Source organism: Helobdella robusta, assembly GCF_000326865.2.
Source record: "Helobdella robusta unplaced genomic scaffold HELROscaffold_149, whole genome shotgun sequence".
In the NCBI taxonomy this organism is placed as follows: domain Eukaryota; kingdom Metazoa; phylum Annelida; class Clitellata; order Rhynchobdellida; family Glossiphoniidae; genus Helobdella; species Helobdella robusta.
This window is the reverse complement of record NW_008703835.1, coordinates 36,220-58,225: the sequence shown is the minus strand read 5'-3', so window position 1 is coordinate 58,225 and position 22,006 is coordinate 36,220. Positions and strand designations below refer to the sequence as shown.

General features: G+C 35.9%; 4 protein-coding genes across 4 annotated transcripts; 2 read left to right on the top strand and 2 right to left on the bottom strand.

Annotated features, from left to right (window-relative positions):
* Positions 1-4,126: 4,126 nt before the first annotated feature.
* On the top strand, positions 4,127-4,617 carry HELRODRAFT_138724 (hypothetical protein; the record flags this gene model as incomplete). Its single annotated transcript, XM_009014984.1, has 2 exons — positions 4,127-4,250; positions 4,562-4,617. Coding segments are annotated over 2 exons (180 nt in total), but the record flags the coding sequence as incomplete, so codon positions are not given.
* Positions 4,618-7,483: 2,866 nt separating this feature from the next.
* Positions 7,484-12,847, bottom strand: HELRODRAFT_184055 (hypothetical protein; the record flags this gene model as incomplete). Its single annotated transcript, XM_009014983.1, has 5 exons — positions 7,484-9,625; positions 10,575-10,766; positions 11,026-11,103; positions 11,788-12,413; positions 12,712-12,847. 5 exons carry the CDS (start codon positions 12,845-12,847, stop codon positions 7,484-7,486), a joined length of 3,174 nt encoding a protein of 1,057 aa, XP_009013231.1.
* Positions 12,848-15,274: 2,427 nt separating this feature from the next.
* HELRODRAFT_184054 (hypothetical protein) lies at positions 15,275-15,747 on the top strand (the record flags this gene model as incomplete). Its single annotated transcript, XM_009014982.1, has 2 exons — positions 15,275-15,440; positions 15,599-15,747. The coding sequence occupies 2 exons, from the start codon at positions 15,275-15,277 to the stop codon at positions 15,745-15,747; spliced, it is 315 nt and encodes a 104-aa protein (XP_009013230.1).
* A 673-nt stretch (positions 15,748-16,420) lies between these two features.
* On the bottom strand, positions 16,421-21,694 carry HELRODRAFT_184053 (hypothetical protein; the record flags this gene model as incomplete). The annotated part of the gene is made up of 6 exons (XM_009014981.1): positions 16,421-16,677; positions 18,403-19,240; positions 20,120-20,211; positions 20,617-20,953; positions 21,205-21,323; positions 21,547-21,694. The coding sequence occupies 6 exons, from the start codon at positions 21,692-21,694 to the stop codon at positions 16,421-16,423; spliced, it is 1,791 nt and encodes a 596-aa protein (XP_009013229.1).
* Positions 21,695-22,006: the final 312 nt, after the last annotated feature.

Sequence of the window (22,006 nt, the reverse complement as noted above, 5' to 3'; positions counted from 1 at the left end):
TCAAAGTGATTTTTGCAAAAATTGGCTTGTCAATATTTGAAACCAAATTAATAAGAAAAATAAACAATTTTCAAATTTTATGAATCTGGTTTAGATAGTTTTGTTGAAGATAATTTTAACATGTTCCATAGAATGACACAGTGAAACCAGCTGCGTCGGATATGATTGGACAACACCAGCGCTAAGACTTATCTCGAATTTGACTTACATACGTAAGTGTGGCAAACGTTTCAATCAGTCAGTCATAACGAATGGATGAGCTAAACGAGACAACAATGGAATTAGTTCAGTCGGCAGAAGTGTCATGTCTTAATCTGATGTTACGGGAGGGCACGGTTTAAATACTGTCTAATAATATTTTTAGGTATAAATATAATAGCATATATGCAGCTCCGCTTTTTACAGGGCTTTTTTAAGAGAATAAAAAAAACTTCATAGGCCAGGCCACATCACATAAGTTCTAAAACCAAGTTTCCTTTTTTATATAATAGTTTTGTGCTTAGCAGAGATGAGTCACAGATAATATATATCTAAATATCAGACAGTTGGTACGAGTTTGTATTTTTATTACGTTAATATTTATTATTTATCTATTTATTGACAAACTGACCAGAGAGCCATGAATATTATCTTAATATTATAATGAGGTCCAGTGCCCATTCAGTCAGCCACACCTTCAATTGGTGGGAGGAAATGCCAATCATTCATTCGTGCAATTTCATTGGTTCGCGGACAGGCTGGGCGCATGCCTTATCATGAATTTGTTCTTTCTGTTTGAAACAAAACCATTTGTTGTTGATGATAAGTGGTATAAATTTTTCGTCCGGTTGATTTGGTGAGAAAAATATTTATTGGACTGGATGAAAGTAAAGAAAAGTTGGTTGCAGGTAAGTCAGCAAACACGTTTAACGCGATTTCTCTAGTCTGTTTACATTTTATTGCTCTTTAATTGGATTGAAATGTCACTTGCTAGAGTATCCATTAAAAATAATCAATTCTTTTTTTTCTATTTTTAAATTTTTTATGTGTGCATTCTCATAAACTAATAAACGTTAATCGTTCATTTTGAACTGTTGAGTTTGTTAATAGAACTAAACTTATTCATCGTTGATAATAATACGCTCCTTCTCATTGCGTTTTTGCAATATGGATACAACAAGCTGAATTAAAATTATTAAATAAGAAAAAGAACTATAATAGTTTAGTTACAACTGATAACAAACAACCTCATACCCAGATATTCTACTGGAGCAAGGAGCATTCGTTTTTCTTTTTGAGATAAAATTTGCTGTTAACAATTAACGAAGCTAGGACACAATTAAAAGTTAACGTAGGTGCGCCGTGGGAATATCTATTTAAAAAAATCGCTAAGAAAACCTGGAAATAAAACTTTTCAAGGTTGTAACGTTTAAAAAGATTTAAATGATCTAATCTTTCAAGGTCTTTAATTTTCAAAAGAGGTCATCCCCTAACAAGAAATTTCAATTTGCTCACTTCCTTTCGTGGTGAAACTATACGTTTAAAGTTCTTCTCTCTGTTGAGATGTCTTTCAAAATTTTAAGTGTCGGTTGGGTTAAAAAGCTCGAGCGATGAAAAGTTGTTCATCCTTATAAATGTTATAACTTTGAAATATTTTAGTTCCATGTTTCGCTAGAGATATTTTCTAAATCGAAGTTATTTATATATTGATTAATTTATTAATTAATTACACGTTAATAATCGTATATATAATAAATTATATTGCTACTATATGCTCCTAATGTTTATACGCATTCATTTACCTGTACGTGTATAGGCTAAAAGAAGTTATCAGTAGTAAATTAAGTTAGTTTGTTAAGTTTATTGTTAGTTTTTTTTATCGTTTTTGTTATTATTATTACTATTATGACAGGTTCGTGCTAACGACATTGTTGACCGTTTTCCCATAAGTTCTACTCACACAACATCGTCAACAAAATCACATCAGCTAAATCACAACGACTAGATCCAAAAAACTAAATAACAGCAACAAAATCGCAGCAACAAAATCGCAACAATAAAAATCGCACAACTAAATCACAACAATTCAATCACAACAACCAAATCACAACAAATAAATTGCATAAAAATAACCATAGCAACAAAATTACAACAACACTAGAAATATGAGTGGCCTCAGATTTAGCATTGATGTCATCTTGAAGAAGCATGAGGAAAATGATGGTAACAATAATATTGTTAACAATTACAGTAAAGAAGTCAATGGTAGTGGTAACACAAACAACAACACAGACAACAACACAGACAACAACACAGACAACAACACAGACAACAACACAGACAACAACACGGACAACAACACAAACAACAACCTCAAAATCAACAACACAAACACTTACACATTCAAAGACAACTGCTCACATGAAACAAACAACAACAGCTTAACTACCAAGCAAATAAACCCAGACAAAAAATACAAACAGACGTTACGGCAACAACTACAGTGGCAACAAAAATATCAAAAACTTCTGACACATCAACAGCAGCAGCAGTGGCAGCTGCAACATCAGCCACTACATCTCCATCATCAACATGCAGTTTCCCACAAAAGAATTTCCGAACGCCAGTGGAAACTCCACTTGCAACAACAAACTCTTCCGACAACTTGCCCTCATTATCAACATTACCATCCAGCTCATCACCATCATCATCATCTTTTCTTCCATCGTCATCTTCATCATCGTCATCACCCTCCTAACCTCTATCGATGGTTCAACTTTCATAATTTTAGAAACAACACCGGCGGAAAAAATTCCAACAGGAGCGATAACGATGCTGGCAACGTTAATGCAGTTAACGTCTTCTCAGCCAAAGATACTGGTTCGAAATCTGCAGAAGATGCTTCGGAAAATATTTGGGGTAATTTCTTATTGATCTCTAGAATATAATAATTTGTGTGTGTGTGTAAGTATGTGGTTTTTATGTGTGTTTGTATGTTTGTGTCTGTATGTGTGCGTGTTATAAACTTGAGCACCTGAAAGTAGTTGCCGCCCAGTCAGCAAGAAATTCATTACGAGATCAAACAAGTTGTCCAAACGAGGCGAACATAACAAACGAACATAGCAAGCCAGACCGAACTTTTGAAACAGGTAACTTGTAGATACATTCCCGCACAATATTTGTACATAAGAGACTAGCCAGCAGTGGTCAGTCAGTGTGCTGCACTTCTTTTCCATTTGTCTACCATTTGTGAACAACTTCGCGAGAAACACATGCCACGTAGAATCAAAGAATTTAAAAAAGATGTGAGAAAAAGAAATGGTGAAGAACTTGTGGACAAGGGAACATTAATATACAAACAAAAACACAGACATATTAACACACACGCACATAACCACACACGCACGCACATAAACAAACGCACACTTGAAGACAAACCTATCAGACAATTGGATGAACACATGTGTTGCACCTCCCATCACGGTCAAATCACGCAACTACAAAAAATTCTAAATTGAATGTTCTTGTCTTAATAATAGGTGGTCTTTGATTTTGGTCTTTCTATCTTTCAAACATATTTAAGTGTGCGTGTGCGCGCGCGTGTGTGTATATGTGCATGTATTTGTGTGCGCGCGTGTGTGTGTATGTGTGCATGTATTTCTGTACGTAAGTTTGTGTATGTATTTTTTGTTATGATGTGATCGTCCTTTGTCACTATTCTTGTTTCTGTTGATATTTATTTACTCGAACTGATGACAAAAATTTTCCGAAATTTTCAACCGAACATCCAGTGACGAGAAGCTTCTCCATGAAAGTTCATGAAAATAATTTCAAATGTGCGTTTTCACCTCACGAAACTTTGCAGTCGCAACATCTTCCACAACTACCTCAACAAGAACCACAAAATGAGCAGGATGGCAAAACAAAACAAACTGAACAACACCATGACCCGGCTAAACAAACTTTTCAAAAATATTTTTTTCACCGAAATCAAGGCGACATCAAACTCGAACAAAATTCCTTTGAAAAAAATAAACAACACAAGTATCAACAACACAAGTATCAACAACAGCACAACCAGCTACGACTCCCAGACAGCAAACAACAACAAAGGGCATCGACATCGGAGTCATCGCCAACCAGAGACAGGAAACGCCTGCGTTCATCATTCACTCACCTCCAGGTGTTGAATTTGGAGGAAACCTTCAAGAGGAAGAAGTACTTGACAGCCGATGAGAGGGTCTTGGTTGCTACCTACCTCGGTCTGACAGGTTAGTTGGTGTCACGTGAGAAGAGGTGACGTCACTTAATGATATTTTGTTGACGTCATAAGAGCTTATGCTCGCCATTTCATATGTCGTGTCATCATTTACGTAGTTAGTAAATCAAGTTGAGAAGACATGAAGCGATATTCAGCTAATTGCTGAAAATAGCTATGTCACTTTATCATTCCACACTTCTCAATTTAATCATAGGCACTTAAGTTAAATCTAAATCGCTTGTGATATGGTAGTATCAATTAAACCATCGCTGAAATCTCTTATGAATAACAAATTGATTGCACTGAACATCTCCCAACCAGAAACGCAGATCAAGATATGGTTCCAGAACCGACGGTACAAAACGAAACGAAAACAAGTACTTGCGGACATCATGGCATCCATTCAATCCATCCCCGCCGTCCACCAGATGTGACTTCATCGGGAAAAGACTTCGTCCAGACGAGAACGCACTTAAAAATTCAAAAAACATTTTCTTAAAATGACCTAAACGTCACATGGAAGTTTAATCGGATAAACCTGTCAGCCTCATGACAGAATTAGTAACAAATCTATCTGAAAAAAACCACCTAGCGTTTTAAATGATCCCAAGCCGAGTCATTTAATCAAACGTAAGTAAGCCTATAAATTTAAATAACTCTCCAGTGGAGATAAGTCCCGGACAACCGCGTGACGACCGATGAAAGATATTTTCATTTTTTTTATTTCAACAACATTTTAATTTTTAAACAAATTAAATAGCTATACAATAAAATGTTTATAAATACTAATATATATTAATATATATATATATATATATATATATATATATATATATATATATAATATATATATATATATATATATACGTAACACACGCACACACACTTGTATGTATAAAACACGTAATAATAACTTTGGTAAAAATGTAACATTACGATGTTAATTATTGAAAGTACAAACAACGAACTAAGCTAATTATAAAAACCGTAGAAATATATCAACAGGCAACGAACGAAAATGTTGAGGTAGTCTGGTAACTTATTTAGCAAGATCAAAACAAATAAACAAACAAACAAACTGAAGGATGGTAATTAATAGTAATAGTAGCATTAAAGGTAGTAGTATTAGTAGTAATAGTTGTGGTAGTAGTAAAAGTAATAGTGGTGGTGGTAGTAGCAGTAGTAGTCGTAGTAGTAGCCGTAGTAGTAGTAGTAGTAGTAGTAGTACTAGTAGTAGTAGTAGTAGTAGTAGTAGTAGTAGTAGTAGTAGTAGTAGTAGTAGTAAGAGTCGCAACAGAAATAGTAAGAACAGTAGTAGGAGTAGCAGTAGTAGTAGTAGTAGTAGTAGTAGTAGTAGTAGTAGTAGTAGTAGTAGTAGTAGTAGTAGTAATAGTAGTAGTAGTAGTAGTAGTAGTAGTAGTAATAATAATTACAATGGAAGTGGCTTACATTAATCAGTTGTCGGTGATTTTAATTTAAAGTGGAGCATGTATAGATGAGTGTTGGCTGAACCTAATAGGAAGAAAAACTTTCGGGAAAGCATGTACGATGAAAAAAAAATCATAAAAATAATATTTTTATTTATTTCTATTAAAATGACGAATCATAACAACGGACCACAATACTGAGTTGTACTAATAAAACTGCTGACTGTTCGGATTCGTATTCTCTGAGCTACGGTGAAATTACAACAACAACAACATTAACAACAACAACATCAACAACAACAACATCAACAACAACATCATCAACAACAACATCAACAACAACATCACCAACAACATCATCAACAACAACATCATCAACAACAACATCACCAACAACAACATCATCAACAACAACATCAACAACAACATCAACAACAACAACATCACCAACAACATCATCAACAACAACATCAACAACAACATCACCAACAACAACATCATCAACAACAACATCAACAACAACATCATCATCAACAACAACAACAACAACATCATCAACAACAACAACAACATCATCAACAACAACATTAACAACAACAACATCATCAACAACAACAACATCAACAACAACATTAACAACAACAACATCATCAACAACAACAACATCACCAACAACATCAACATCAACAACAATAATTATTATTATATTATTGTTATTACTAATAAAAAATAATAAACAATCAATAATAAAAACGAACAATTGTGTAGGTGTGTGTTTGTAGTTATGTATGTGTGTGTATGTGTGTGTTTATGTGTTTGTATGTCCGTGAAAGTAACAAAAATGAAATTTTGAAATATGTTCAACGGTGATAACAAGAAACAAATAGGCAAACGTATTTCTAAAAAAAAACAACAAACAAACAAAAGAATTCGGTTTTTAAGAGCAACAATTAAACACATGAATATATGCAACAAAGTCACCATCATCATCGTCATCATCATATGTTAGTTTTTTCTTTCTTTATAAAATTCTATCCATTAAAAAGTTCGTCCGGAGTTTAAATGTTCATTTAGTAGTATTTGAATGTCACAGAAATATTAATTTAATATTATAAAATGAATGTCTTGGTTCGAAAAATTAACGCTGGGTAGGAAGGGTTTTAGCAATTCGTTATTCAACTTATTCAATATATACAACACACACACACACACACACACACACAAATATAAATATATATACACAAACACAAACGCGAGAACACACACACACACATACGCACACACATACATACACACACATATATAAACACACACTCACAGACATACATGCACATAATTTGTATGTATGCCTGTACGTATTTATTATATCATAACACGCCCCGTAATTAAAATTAATAAATTATAATTGTAATAAATACATTAATCATTTTGGACATGAGCGTATGGCAAATCTAAGCGAATGTAACTAACGGCCAACTGGTAACAAGGAAGCTGTAGTAACTAAAGCAACAACAATAACGATAATATATATACATAACTTCTAGAACTGAATAAAGCAGCTGCTACATAATGACAATAATAATAATAATAATAATAATAATAATAATAATATGAATAATAATATGAATAATAATAACATGAATAACAACATCATTGTTAACAGGAAATTAAAATTATTATTAATAATATTATTAAATAATAAATAGATAATTAAATAGAAATCAGGTCATGATAAAATAAAATGAAACGGTAAACAAAAGCTCCACTCGGAGGAAAAGATGAAATTTCATCATTCCCACCACAAAATTCCGCCATGTTAATTCGAGTCATCACCACTTACAACAACATCACCATGGCGAACAGCATCACCATGGCGAACAGCATCACCTTGGCGAACAACATCACCATGATGAAGAACATCAGGACGAACAACGACACGTTCGTCATCATCGTCCTCAGGAGTGTATAGTATTTGGCCAGCAGGTTTGTTGATGAGCCTGTTGTCGATGAGGACAGGGAAAACGTTCTGCCTCCTGCAGCCGGTGTACGCGTCGTCGACGTCTTCGGCCACTCTCCTGCCGCTCTTAATCGTGTTGCCAGCCATTTTGATGACGCCACCACCAGCGTCATCATCACTATCATCGTCAATACCGTCAAGATCATCATCATCTTCTTCTTCATCATCATCATCATCTTCTTCTTCTTCTTCATCATCATCTTCTTCTTCATCATCATCATTGGAGCCGCTATAGTTAAACGGCAGAGATGTTAAAACATTCGAAAATGCTGTTAATGATGATGATGTTTGAATTGGTATTGATGATGATGATGTGGATGATGATGATGATGATACTGCTGGAACCGCCACTGATGATGATGATAAGGATGCTGACAATGACGTTGGAACCGGTAATGATAATGATGTCGGTGCTGGTAAGGATGACAAGAATGGTAAGATGGATGACTTGAATGGAGATGATGAGGCTGCTGGCGGTGGTGTCTTTGGAAGTAGCTTCGGAGACAACGACGACGATAACGATGGAGTCGGCGGGGTAATTAATGATAGCAACAGTGGTCCTGCTGCTGCTGAAGTTGTGGCTGCTGTCGGTACTGCTATTGGAAGTGGCGATGATGAAGGTGTGAAAAAAGATGATGACGATGATGTAGTCATTGGTGGCGATGATGATGATGACTGACTTGGACTCTGAACCGGCAATGCTAAAAAACATAGTGATGGTGATGATGACGACGACGTTATCAGTGGCGACTTTTTGTTGATCACATTCACCTGAACGCTTCCATAACAGTCAAATTCATTCCTACTTTTTAGACCGTTGTCATCACTGCTGTTACATTTACTGTTGTCGTTAATGTCATCACCAATGTCGTCAGTGAGGTTGCAGCTGACATTAATGACGTTGTTTCTGCTGCTGTTGTGGTTGTCGACATCAACCTTACTGCCGGCAAGAGATGAGAACGCCAACGACGCGTCGGAGCTGTTCCCCGAGCGAGACAAACTAATGAAGGAGACACTCGAGCTGTTTGTCGCAGGTGTGATCACAGTGGCAGCTACAGTAGCGACAACGACGGGGGTACCAAAGACTCTGGATGGCATGACGGGAGTTTTCACGGAGGAGTAAATATCCAATAGTGGGAACATGGAAGATGAGTTGGTTTTGTGGAGAAGATCTTGCTGTCGTTTTGCTTGCTCTTCATCCCTTTCGTTCAGTTGTTTTCCAAGCTGTTGTTTAAGGATTTGTTGCTGCTGATGTTGTTGCCAACGTTTCGAGCCGGGCTGTTGCCCAGTTGAGGTCATGAGAGGCGGTAGGATGGTGGTGACCTGCAGTGGAACACCACATCCAACTTTTGAATCGTGCTGGAATGATGTTTCCTCGGTGTCCTTGCTTTTCTTTTCTATATTTTCGTACATGAGATTCAGAAAGGTTCGGCCATCTCTAGCCTTCCTAACAGCTGAACTGTGTCCGTTGTTGCCCGTGCTACTTTCACTCAAGTGGTAGCTGGTTAACTGGTTGTTGCTGATGACGTCACTCTTTAGGTTGTCATTGTTTCTGCCAATGTTACCTGGCAATAAGTTGTTGACGCTACTGGAGACCTCTGTTGCATCATCATCCCTCCTCTTCTTCGTCTTTTTATTTTTACTCTCTTTCTTCTTCCTGCTACTTTTGTTACTTTTCTTACTACTCAAACTTCCGAGGAATGCCGCATTAATGTTATCCTCATCGTCGTCATCACCATCATCATCATCATCATCATCGTCGGCAACACATTTCAATCTTCTACAAACACCACCAGCAAGGTCAGCATGGTTCTTAATGCTGTCATCATCATCATCTTCAGGTTTCTTATCAGTATTATAATTTTTGCTGGCAGTTTTGTTATAACCAGGAACTGGAATGATGACCTGATGCTTTCCACTTTCAATGTCACCCTGGGGCTGCTGTTGACGATGGGGGTGATGGTGACGATGGGGGTGGTGGTGAATCGAAGAGGCCTTCGTTCCATGCCGAACACTTCTCTTGACAGCCCCATCACAATTCTTTACGTCATCATTACCACCACCACCGTCAATAATGTTATTACCATTACGATGGCCACTTTCACCATCACTATCTTCTTCACTACTACTTCTTCCATCATCATCGTCGTCCTCATTGCTTGGGGGGCGTTGAAGGCTGAATTGATTGTTCATTGTCTTGAATTCTATGGAAGAAATTAAAAGGGTACATTGGCTAGCTAATTTGAATTGTCAACTGATATGATTGTCATCATGATTATAAATTATGATTATTATGATAATAAATTATGACTATTATGATAGTAAATTATGAATATTATGAATATAAAATTATGATTATTATTATGGCGAAACTCTCTCTTTAATATATTTCAGAGGTGCCAAACGACAAACACACAGTGCATATGAACACGGGTAAACCAATTATGTACATTGCATGTGATAGGTACTTTCACCATTATTACACCATTAAGTCAATTCACTCTCAAATAACAATAATAATAATAATAAAATGAATAGATTCAAACAAGGCCAACAAGCAAATATAGGAACGAATGAACATTGAACACATTGCGATCAGGCAAACCAAATCGATCGTTCACCAAACAACTACGTAGTCATAATGTAATCGTAATCATAATCAATAACATCATCTTCATCATTGCCACATCACCACCTCGTCTTTATAATTATCAAGCAAAAATTTAAAAAAAAAATAAATCATGGGAATAATAATAACAAACTAACTCCAATCAGTAGACATGTGATCATTGTTACTATTATTATTATTATTACCATTATTTATTTTATTATTATTATCATTGTTATTATTATTATTTTTATTATTTTTGCCGCTATCAATTTCGATCACCTTACCATTACTGCTATTGGTATTAATGTCATTACTATTGTTCATATCAATATTATTATTATTGTTGTTGTTGTTGTTGTAGTTGTTGTTGTTGTTGTAGTTGTTGTTGTTGTGGGAGATGACGTTGATGGTATCGCTGTTGTTGCTGGTAGTGTCCTCGTTTTTCAGCAGGGGTAGTATATTCTGCGGCATCTGAATAATGTAAAAATAACAACATTTATTATTATTATCATTATTATTGTTATTGTTGCTGTTGTTGCTGTTGTTATTGTCGATAATATTATTATCGATTTATAACAATAACAACACTAACCAACAACAAAACAGACCTTCAAAAAGTATTACATTCAACAACAGTGCACAAACAGTAGAACAACATCCTAACAATATCCCGACAACACTAGTTGCAATAAAAACAGCCACAAGAAGCAACAGCAGCTGCAACAACAACCTCGTCAGGCTCTTCGTAATTGTTGAACGCCAACTTGATGTTCATCGCTGGACTGTCTTGGCGGGCGGTGTGCGGTTTCTGATGGGAATTATAATTTACTGTGTAACTGAATTATATACTTAAATAATAAATATAAATTTACTACGAATAGATAAAGCTTTGTATGAGTAGAACTGTTACATAATCACGTAATCAAAACCTTTCATTAGAAATGATGATGGGAAATGGTGATGATAAGTAATGAGGATGGCGACGATGAGAAACTCACTTGATCAGGTGTGGTGATGTTCACATTCTTCCACCTTTGGAACTTGGTGATCCAGGAATGCCTGTAAACTCTGTTGTATGTGGTAACATCAGTATCGTCACAATTGTCATGTTTGTCATAACCCCCATCATCATCATCATCGTCATATTATCATCATCATCAAACTAACTCCTATCATCCTGGTGATCATCATATGCATCATAACTGCCGTAACAGCTATGGGTGAGTGGAGCGTCAATAACATCATTCATTCATCCTCACCAGCAGCCCACTTAGCACAAAAACGTGACAGCTCTCAACGTCGCTACTAATTATCATTAGCCTCGCACCGACTGCAACAACATTCGGTCGGCTGTTCTTTATTGCTATGAAACTCAGCCATCAGTCAATAAACAAACTGCAACTTTTACAGATTCAAATTCAAAATCCATTTATTTAATAAAGACAAAAACCAACCAGCAAACAAAGAGATAAATGAATAACAAACGACTGACAACACCAGCGAAGAGTAGCTCGAACACACACAACACCAACGAAACGACCACACCAGGCAATTCTAACTTGAACACGATGACGAATCCAATGATGATGGCAACCAGCAGGCAGGAGAGGATGATGATGGCGTACTTTTCTGGCTGTGACCTGCGATGTTGCACGCTGGCATCCTGCAGTGCCGTCCTGAAGTACAAACTTTTCTGAGATTTCACTCCCTTCCCTGACAGACCATCTTGCCACGCGGCACTCTTCAGACCATTGTATGGAAGTTGTCGTTTAACAAAGGACCTGTGCAATCTCCTTTGCTCGGACTCCTGCTTAAAACACAGTACAATAACATTGTTGAGGGCTTGCAGCTGTGCAGAGATGAATGAGAACTTGAACGGCTTCTGCTGATTGCGTGTTCTAGTGCTCAACTGCTCTTTATAATTCACAAATCGAGAACAATCTAAGGCAGTCATTTTCCTTTCTAGAAATTTCTTTTTGTTTCTATAGACCCCCACGATGAAGTTTATGTCGGCCGGTGAGAGAGGCTCCAGATCCATCATGTACACCTGGTTCTTCTGCAGGTTGTCCATCTCTACAAAGTACTCATCGTGTTTGAAGAGGATCGTCTCGTGCTGGCCTGTTTTGTAGTTGGCGGCGCAAATGATGACTATGTTCGTTATTGATATTTGTTTTAGTGTAAAGTTGAAATTATTAAATGTGATACCCAATGAATACCGTCATATCTTTTTCAATTCTATTTGCAACTCAATAGTATCTTCATTCCTCCAAAAAACATCTCATAAATTTTTTGTTGATCATCATCACCACCATCATCATCGCCATCATCATCAATAACAACACCTTCATCATCATTCATCATCATCAGTAACCACATAGCCATCCTCTTCATCCACATCCTCACCATCACAACTAACCAATACATTTCTTATCATTGAACTCAGCAACGGGACAGTAAGTGAACTTGTAGAGGAAGTTGAGCTCTCTGTTGAATCTGGCTGACCTCTCGAGACTGATCCCAGCCGATTGTGACGTGATGTTGTACAGCGTCATTTTCAGGTTTAATGGAGCTGCGAACGTTTTAATTCATTGACCATTAAACATAGGCTTCCGTAACATCGTATCTATCTAAGAAATAATTTTCCACGTGCACATCACGTGCAGACAGTTACTGAAATGAATCAAACTTTCCTACAATGTTAAAACAATTTCGTTTCACTTTACAAACTTTACAACCAAATTCTTTCATTACGTTGGAAAATTTAAAAAAGGACAATGATAATAAATGATTGTAATGATTGTAAATTGTAAAACAATGGTAATTGTAATTGTAAAACACAATCAAGTATGACCACCCAACCTATCGACCAATCATAAGTCTGTACCTGCCAGACAATGCCTCGACTCAAATTCTTATTGGTCGATGCTGATATGCCAAAAATGATCGAGGACATATTGAAATTATCAGGGTAGGTGACTGTCTGCTTGTGGTACTTGAACTTTGATAACAACGATGATGATGATGATGGTGATGGAGATGATGATGATGGTGACGACTGCGATTCTTTCTCAACAGTGAACCAGTCAATTTCATTCTAGAATCAAAAAATTATTATTATTTTATTATTATTACTATAATAGCAAAGAATGCTGGCGTTAGTTGGCAATGACGAAAGTATAAAGAGCAATAATAACAGTGGCACTGATTACAAGGATAAAAAAAAACATAAAACAACTGCAATCAAAACAACAACACTAGAATTAATTGCCAAATACAACAACAGCCATCAAATTTACGACAACAACGACGACCACAAGAGCTTCAAAAATCGCAATAAAACATAATGATCTATTTCCAGTACAGCAACACTTCAGCAACAACAACAGAAACGACAACAACAACAACAACAGAAACGACAACAACAACAACAAATGCATCCAAGAAACACTTGACATAACGTAAACGAAATAACAACGATTACATAATCATTAACAACGACGATATTGTCAATAATTAAAATAAGCCTAACAACTGCTGGCAGCAATAATGCTAACACAGCAATGCAAGTGCACACTTTTCAATTTCAAACTTCCTTGTGGCATGTGCACTCTTTGACAAATCAATGACAAAATGAAGAATATAAGCAGCGTGAGTCGGATAAGTTAGAAAGTTCCAACTCCCAGAAAAACATTCAACTTTTGCTTCGTAAATTTTACTTGAATATCACAACTAAATAAAAGATACTTTTAAAAACACTTAAAATCAGTCGTTATAATGGTTCTCCATAGTAAAGATGACCTCATATTTACATATCTTTAAAACATACTTAAAGATAATTATGGTATTGTTGTAGTTGTTGAGAAAATTGTAGTTGTTATTGGTGTTGAAGCAGAAGAGGCTGACGTCACGGTCGATTGTTCAGTGGTTGCGGTAGACGTAGTTTCTGACGATGATGGTATTGTTGTTGTTGAGAAAATTGTTGTTGTTGTTGGTGTTGAAGCAGAAGATAATTACGTGATTTTATTCACACTTTTACCAACTATTTTCAATACTAAAGATGACTGCATTTCGCGACACACACGTACATCCTCTAAAAAAACACGACATTAAAAAATTATCAATTGAAAAAAATTCCGGAGTCAAATGAAAAATATCAGACTTTAGTTAGCCAAAAAATTTCGACTTAGACAAAAATCTCCAACTCCGACACTGATTAAGACACTGATTAAGGCTGATTAAATATACGAAGGCACCCCAACTATTAGATAGAAAACATGAGCATGTCACTTGAGACAGCAAGCAGATCACAATATCTAATTATCACTATTATTATATATTATTATTATTATTATTATTATATATTATTATTATTATTATTATTACTATTATTATTATTATTGTGAAGTTGTGACGATTGTGATGATAATGATTGCGCGATTGAAATATGCCGCCTGTATATTTTGTGAAATTGTGACGATTGTGATGATAATGATTGCGTCTTTGAGGCGTGCCGCCTGTATATATCTTATACAGCCTATATATTTTAATAGACATTCTATGCATGTATATTTTGTTATTTGATATGCTATATATGCGACGCTGCTGTGCTGTTTTGTATATAGGGAGTATAGCAATATATGGGACGCGTGCTACGCGCTGTTCTGAGTATAGGAAAAGAGTATAGATGTGAGTATAGAATTTTCTATGATATAGAAAGCGTTATGTAGATAGGGCGGTAAAAACATATAAAAGGCCGCGAGTTGAGATATATGAGAGGTTGGTCGTTTGTTATTTTTATTTTAGGTTTTGTTTCTTGCTTGGTAGTTGTATTATTAATAGATTAATTTTGGATTTATCGTTTTTTTTAATAAAGACAGAGGTTTGACTTGTATTATTTTGTTTGTTATTTTGTTTCTTTTATTGAATAAAAGAAGTGTACACTTGAAGTTTGGCTCGGCTTAATTATTCTACCTAAAATAATGGATGTTGAAGAAGACTTGCTGATAGTTGACGAGGTCGGCGTCTCTAGTCAACAAGCAGGACGCGAACAAACTTCCGCCCGGCCCGTGTTTTCAGACCCTGAGAGTGTCTATTGTAGAGTGGCGGATCCCGGCCAGGAAAGACTCTGCCGAAGCGAAGGCTCGGGTGGATATTCGTATGCGGACGCGGTTCGGGACCGCGTGGTGCGGAATTCGAATGTCGCCCGGCAAAAATCTACATTATTATTAATCAAATTCACCAGAACAAAACAATAAGCACTGCATTCTAATAATTTAAAATGAATCTGATCGAATGATTAACAGTTCTTGTGCAAGCTAGAGGCAAGTCAGCCAGAGCTACGGCGCACCAGTATCTTCTTATCAAACTTCAGTATTGTACTGTATTTGGAAAGATGCCCTTCCTTTCAAATAGTCCACGAAGGCAGGAGTTAGAAACATTGATACGAAGTTAGAAACATTGATACGCATTAAGTTCTCAGACATTAAAACAAACAACATGAACGTTAAGTGGAAGATAGCCAATCTGATCTGATATCTCTTACTCACTCAATTGCATGCAAGTACCTTGTTAGTGGGGTATCATAAAAAAAAAGACTTCTAAGAAAGAAATGTGCTATTAGCTGTGTTGTAAGTATTGATAGGAGGTGATGGTCGTAAAAATGTTCAACCTGGTGCAATGCGATAGTGGGGAATATGCTATAAAATAGATTGATCGGCTAGTAAAGATGTTTGTTTGCTTGTTCGTTCGTTTGTTCATTTGCTTATTTGTTGTTTGTTTGTTTTTTTGTTTGATTGTTTGTTAGCAAACTAAGCGTAACAAACAATCTGACGACATCAATAGCGCAATGAAACAACATCAACCACAAAATAAATATCACGAAGAAAATAACAAAATTTAAACATTCATGCCAGCCAGCAACGTCAAGCCCTTCCTTAATGAAGCTGCACTGGTGAAAACAATGTCGACAATAATGTAAAAACACCATTTTGAACGGTGTTAACATATACAACGACAACGAAAACAGCAACAAAAACAACAACAACAACAAAAACAACATCGACAACAACAACGACGACGACAACAACAACGACAACAACATCATCAACATCAAACAAGACGGCAATTTAACCCACCGAGCACGTATAGAGTCGCCAGTCAAAGTACATTCTAGGGCAGGTGAATATCGTGAATGTTAAGCCATCATCGCCACCACCATCCTCATCACCATCATTATCATCATCATAGTGAACTTTACCATCACCATCGTCAGCGATACTATTACCAAAATCTTTACCATGGGTGCCGTGTCTATGAAGCTTCCATAGCAAGACAGACGAGTTAGGCAGATGGATTACCGTGAAATTTTTTATGGCGGGAAGTTCTGCGGAGAAAGAACAGTGCCGACGATGATAGCATGATACATGATTTGATTATATCACGATGATAATTATAATGATATCAATGACTGTATTCAAATGATGATGATAAAAATATCGACGATGATGATGATGATATATACCAATGATCATTGACGACGATGATAATAATAACGGTAAGAATGATAGGATACCAATGATAATGATGGTGATGATAACAATGGCGACTAAGATGATACTGGTGATGATGACGATGATGATAACAACATGATATAACTGATCATGATAACGTTATCTGACGTCAAAGATAACGATGATACAGATAATGTGATGATACATAAGATGTGATGATACAGATGATGTGCTGATACATATGATGTGATGATAACTACAAAGAAGATGAACAAACTTTAAAACTAAACTCAGAGGAAAAACATTTTATGTTAAATCAACTTTTATCTTTAATATATGGAGTATAAATTCTATTTATATTCTGACATGAATCCTATAACAAGGATGTAGATAGGTAATAAAAAGCACAAAAATCATCAACAAGGCACTCGCTTTAATCATCTTAAACATCGCCATCAAAGAGACATTATCATCATTCTCTAGGCACCTTTTAACCATCAAGATATCCAAGCATCATTTCTAATCTTCATCATTAACATCACCACAATAATCGCCATAGTTTGATGTAATAACCATCATTATAACCAGCAACATTCACATACATGTTAATATCGTTAAGTATAAATCAATTACTATCAATAAACCTACACTCACAATTGCACATGTTGAATAATAATTGCCATCTGCTGGACATAAGCACACACACACGCGCACACATATATATACACACGCACACATATATATACACGTAAACACACACTCAATCACACACACACACACACATATATATACACGTACACACACACTCAATCACACAAACACACACATACTAGCATATACACACGCACAAACACACACACAAACACACACACGCACGCAAACATATATACATACGTACACACACTCACAAGCACAAACACACACACAAACGCACACACACACACACACACATATATGGATATATACTCGTACACACACACTCACACACCAAACACATACACACACATACTCACAAACACACACATATACCCGTACACACACACACACGCACACAGATACCGCCGGTAAACATCAACAAACGAAAAAAAATAGCAACCACAATGTTATTTGTTTGATTTTTATATCAAGTTAGAGATGAAATAAATGTTGGTCAAATAATTAGGTCAAAATGAAGATTAACCAATTCATCTAACATTGAGGTGGTTCTTCTCACGTTAATATAATAATACAAACACACACGTTGTGAATTGCATGCACTTAAACATCCAACCTTTTCTAACATGAATCCTTAAACTAGATAAATAAATAAACATCAAACGAACAAAAATCCAAAAGCCAAACTTCAAAAAAAGTTCAAAATATGTATAACGGTGACTATTTATACCAATTAGAATTACTGAACAATGCTATGCACACACAAACCACACGCACACACACGCATACACACACAAACACACACACGCACACAAACATCTCCTCATCCTCACATAGCCATAATTGATAGCTAGGCAAGCAAACAGGCAAAACAAACAATAAGATACAACAGAGACAAACAAACCATCCAACAAAGAGACAAATAGACAAACAGACAGACAAACCTAAGTATTCTTTGTAGCTAGGTAAATTGATGAGATCCAGACGCTGCGATTCATTGTAGCCAACAGAACTGGCGACATCGATGGCTACCTTATGTGGGACGCCTGATTTCAAATCAAGCGAGAAGCAGCTGTTCATCCTGATGTCATGCCAGACGTTCATTGGCTTTGCTGAGTTGCTCTGAGAATCTGCTGCCGCTTGATTGCCGCTGGACGCGAGGGTGGTGGAAAGTGGTGGTGGAATCGAGGTTGTAACGATATTTCTACTGTTGTCGCCTTCACCGATCCCCTTATGTAGATGTGGTGTTCCGTTATGCTTTGGAGGTTTCGGAAGTTTTTGCTTGCTGTTTGAAGCATTGAAGCCAACTTGATGCAGGAGGTAGTGCGGGCTGAGGTCGGCGTCGGATACGTTAGCTAGATCTCCACCATCAGCGTCGCCATCATCCCCGTCATCATCGTCAATACCCTTGCTGTAGTCGGTCTTGTTGTCGCCATCCTTGATGGGGTTGACGGCTTCGATGACGGCATCGCCAGCGAGCTGAGACTTATCCTCCAGCTCCCTCTTCACAGCATCATCATCAACATCACTCTCGTAATCATTACCGCCCTCGACCCCGGCAGAATCATCACTCCTTTCAGCGTTGCCATCTTCAGCCACGTTACTTTCGATGTCGTCATTGGCGACACCTGTCTGATCGACAGCTGATTCGAAAACACTTTCACCCTCGTCTGTACTTTCCGGCGAATGTTTATTTTGAAACTTGTGCAAACTTCGATCCTCCTCTATAACAAAAGCTCTGTAAGATCTGAAGAAGCCATTCAGCTTGCTAGGTGGGACAGCCTTGAAAACGTTTGACGATCATCATCATCATAAATTATTTTCAATTTATTTTTAATTGGAATTTTGTTTTTTATATATTAGCAGTATGTTTATTTGGTTGATTTATTTTTGATTCGTTGAACGGGAACAATGTTTAATCGTTGGTCTTCGTTTTCAGTTATTGACTATTCTATGATATTTATTCAACAATATTTCTATTACAATCATCATTACCATCACTAACATCATCACCATCACCAACATCATCACCAACACCATCACCATAATTATCATCATCAATGACTTAGCTTAGTTACTGACTTACATAACTTACTAACATAAATTTATTACGTTGAACATTACATTTCATCAGAGCTAGCAAGAACATCAGCATCATCACCATCGTTTCAGCCCCTCCTTAACCAAAAACATCATCACCACCTTTCTAACTTGCAATTCATTCACCAAACAAACTTGGATTATAAATTCACCCAGACTGCAGAATGTTCACGTTTTAAAACGACTCAGCACATTTGTTTGACACTTAAGCCTATTGTAACAGCAAGGATTGACATCATGGAATTTGTGCTTGGGAATTGAACTATACCACCAGAAGATAATTAGGACTTTTATAATCTATATATAATCTATATGTCTTAGATAATCTAATTGAGTCACTATATAATCGCCTACAATCAACATCCGCATTCTATTTAGAGGGAGCAAGATGTATGCAAAATGTCAAGGTCATTTTGCTTCTAAAAAAGTGTAGCATGAGAAGAAAAAGATAGGGAAATACCAATCCATCCAAATCTATCCAACCAATCCATCCAAACCTATCCAATCATTACAATCCATCCAACCAATTTATTCAAACCAAAAAATGATTAGCCTACAAACCTTGAAATTGATGACGACCGTCATGTGAGTCGAATTGATCGACCTGATTGAGAATCCTCCAGTATGGCAGAGCGTGGGAGCAGAAGAGGGTACTGTTTGTTTAGGTGGGGTGGTGAGGGTGGGGACAAATAATTATATTAATTATTTCATAATTAATATAATTATTTTCAATTTTATTTATTTCTTTTCAATTGTAATAAATTCACCAAAGAACATAATATCAAAGAAGTGGTTTGCTGTAAAGTAAATAAAAGAAATGATAGAAAGACTAACAAAAATAATGAATATTAATTTATATATAATTTAATTTACGATAATTTATTAATTTATATAACATAAATAATGTATCAAACTACACTACTTAATGATCCTTGCCAACATTTTCAACAAAAGATACCATAGTTGTTATAAAAATATTTAAAGAGAAAATATAAAAAAATATTCATAAAAATTAAAGCTATAATTAATATTTTCAAAACTATACATAGAAAAGGAACCTGTGTGTTGAGTGACAAATACAACGTAGTATTCATACTTCAAGCCATCCACTCCAGTAACAGGAGATTTTAGGACAGAATCATTCCGACCAGCAGTATCAATTTTAACGTTAACAACACCAGTACCATTGCCAGCACTGGCATAACTTTTGCTAGCGATACTACCACTACCAACACCACCACCACCACTACTACCAATACTTCCAATACCACCATCGCTGTTGCTAGAGGTGTTGATTGTGATGGATATGTTCATGGAGCAGACAGAGTAATAGGGCATGTTGTGCATGGGGGCAAAATAACCGACACACTGACGAATCGTGAAGGATTTAGATTTCTGCATAGAATTTGTGTAGAAAAAAAATTGAATTTATGAATAATAAATTTATTACTGAGTAACTAATTTAAGTGCACTTTTCATTTAGTTACAGTGGTACATTAATACTGTATAAAATGCCTAAACTATTTGAAGCTCTATTTCTCTAAACATTTCATAAATCTAAGAGAAACAATTTCTATCACATAATTAAATTAATAAACCAACAACAAAAAACGAAACATGGCAAGACATAGAAGAAATCTACTAACATCAGTGAGGTTTTTGTCAGGGCATGTCACGGTGAAGTTCAAATGCATTCCTTGACTGACAACACTTTTGAATACGAGGGTTGGGTAGCGGTGATTTTTTATTATATCCGCATTTCGAACTATGGCATGTGGTGTGACCAAATAAATTATTCATTAAAAAATTAATATTATATTATAATTATATTATAATTGTATTATTAAATATAAATTACAATAAAATAAGAAAGTGAAATTTTACTAATTGAGTAAAATATGTAATACTTAATTATAATTAATTAATTATTTTGTTTTGGACATTCAACTGACCAGGTAGCAACAGTGAGTGGCCGTCATCGCACTTACTTCCTCCTCCGTACGCGCCTGTTCGTCTGTCAACTGCGCGATTAGGCAAGGATGACAGTGGTAACGGCGGAGTTTTAGAGGAGGAATGCCCAGACACAAAATAAGTTAGGAACAAGAATAGTAACAAAAAAATAATTCTTGAAATCATGTTAGTGTCATGAATAAATTGTAAAAAGAAACGTTGAAGTTGTTGGTTTCAAATTCTAATCTTCGTGAGACTCATACTTTCAGCACTTCAGTTCAACCGAAGACATTTACATTATGAATTAGACCAAGTGTTCTGTATAAAGGCACACTTCTATTCATAAGGTATAAAAATACATAAATTATGAGCGAAATAAAAGAAATTTTATTTTTTAAAATAAAACATACTATAAAATTTTTTAAGTAAAGTTACGTTTGTATTTTATATTATATTTTATTTCAAAAAGTAATTTTTAGACAGAAATTAACTTTTAAA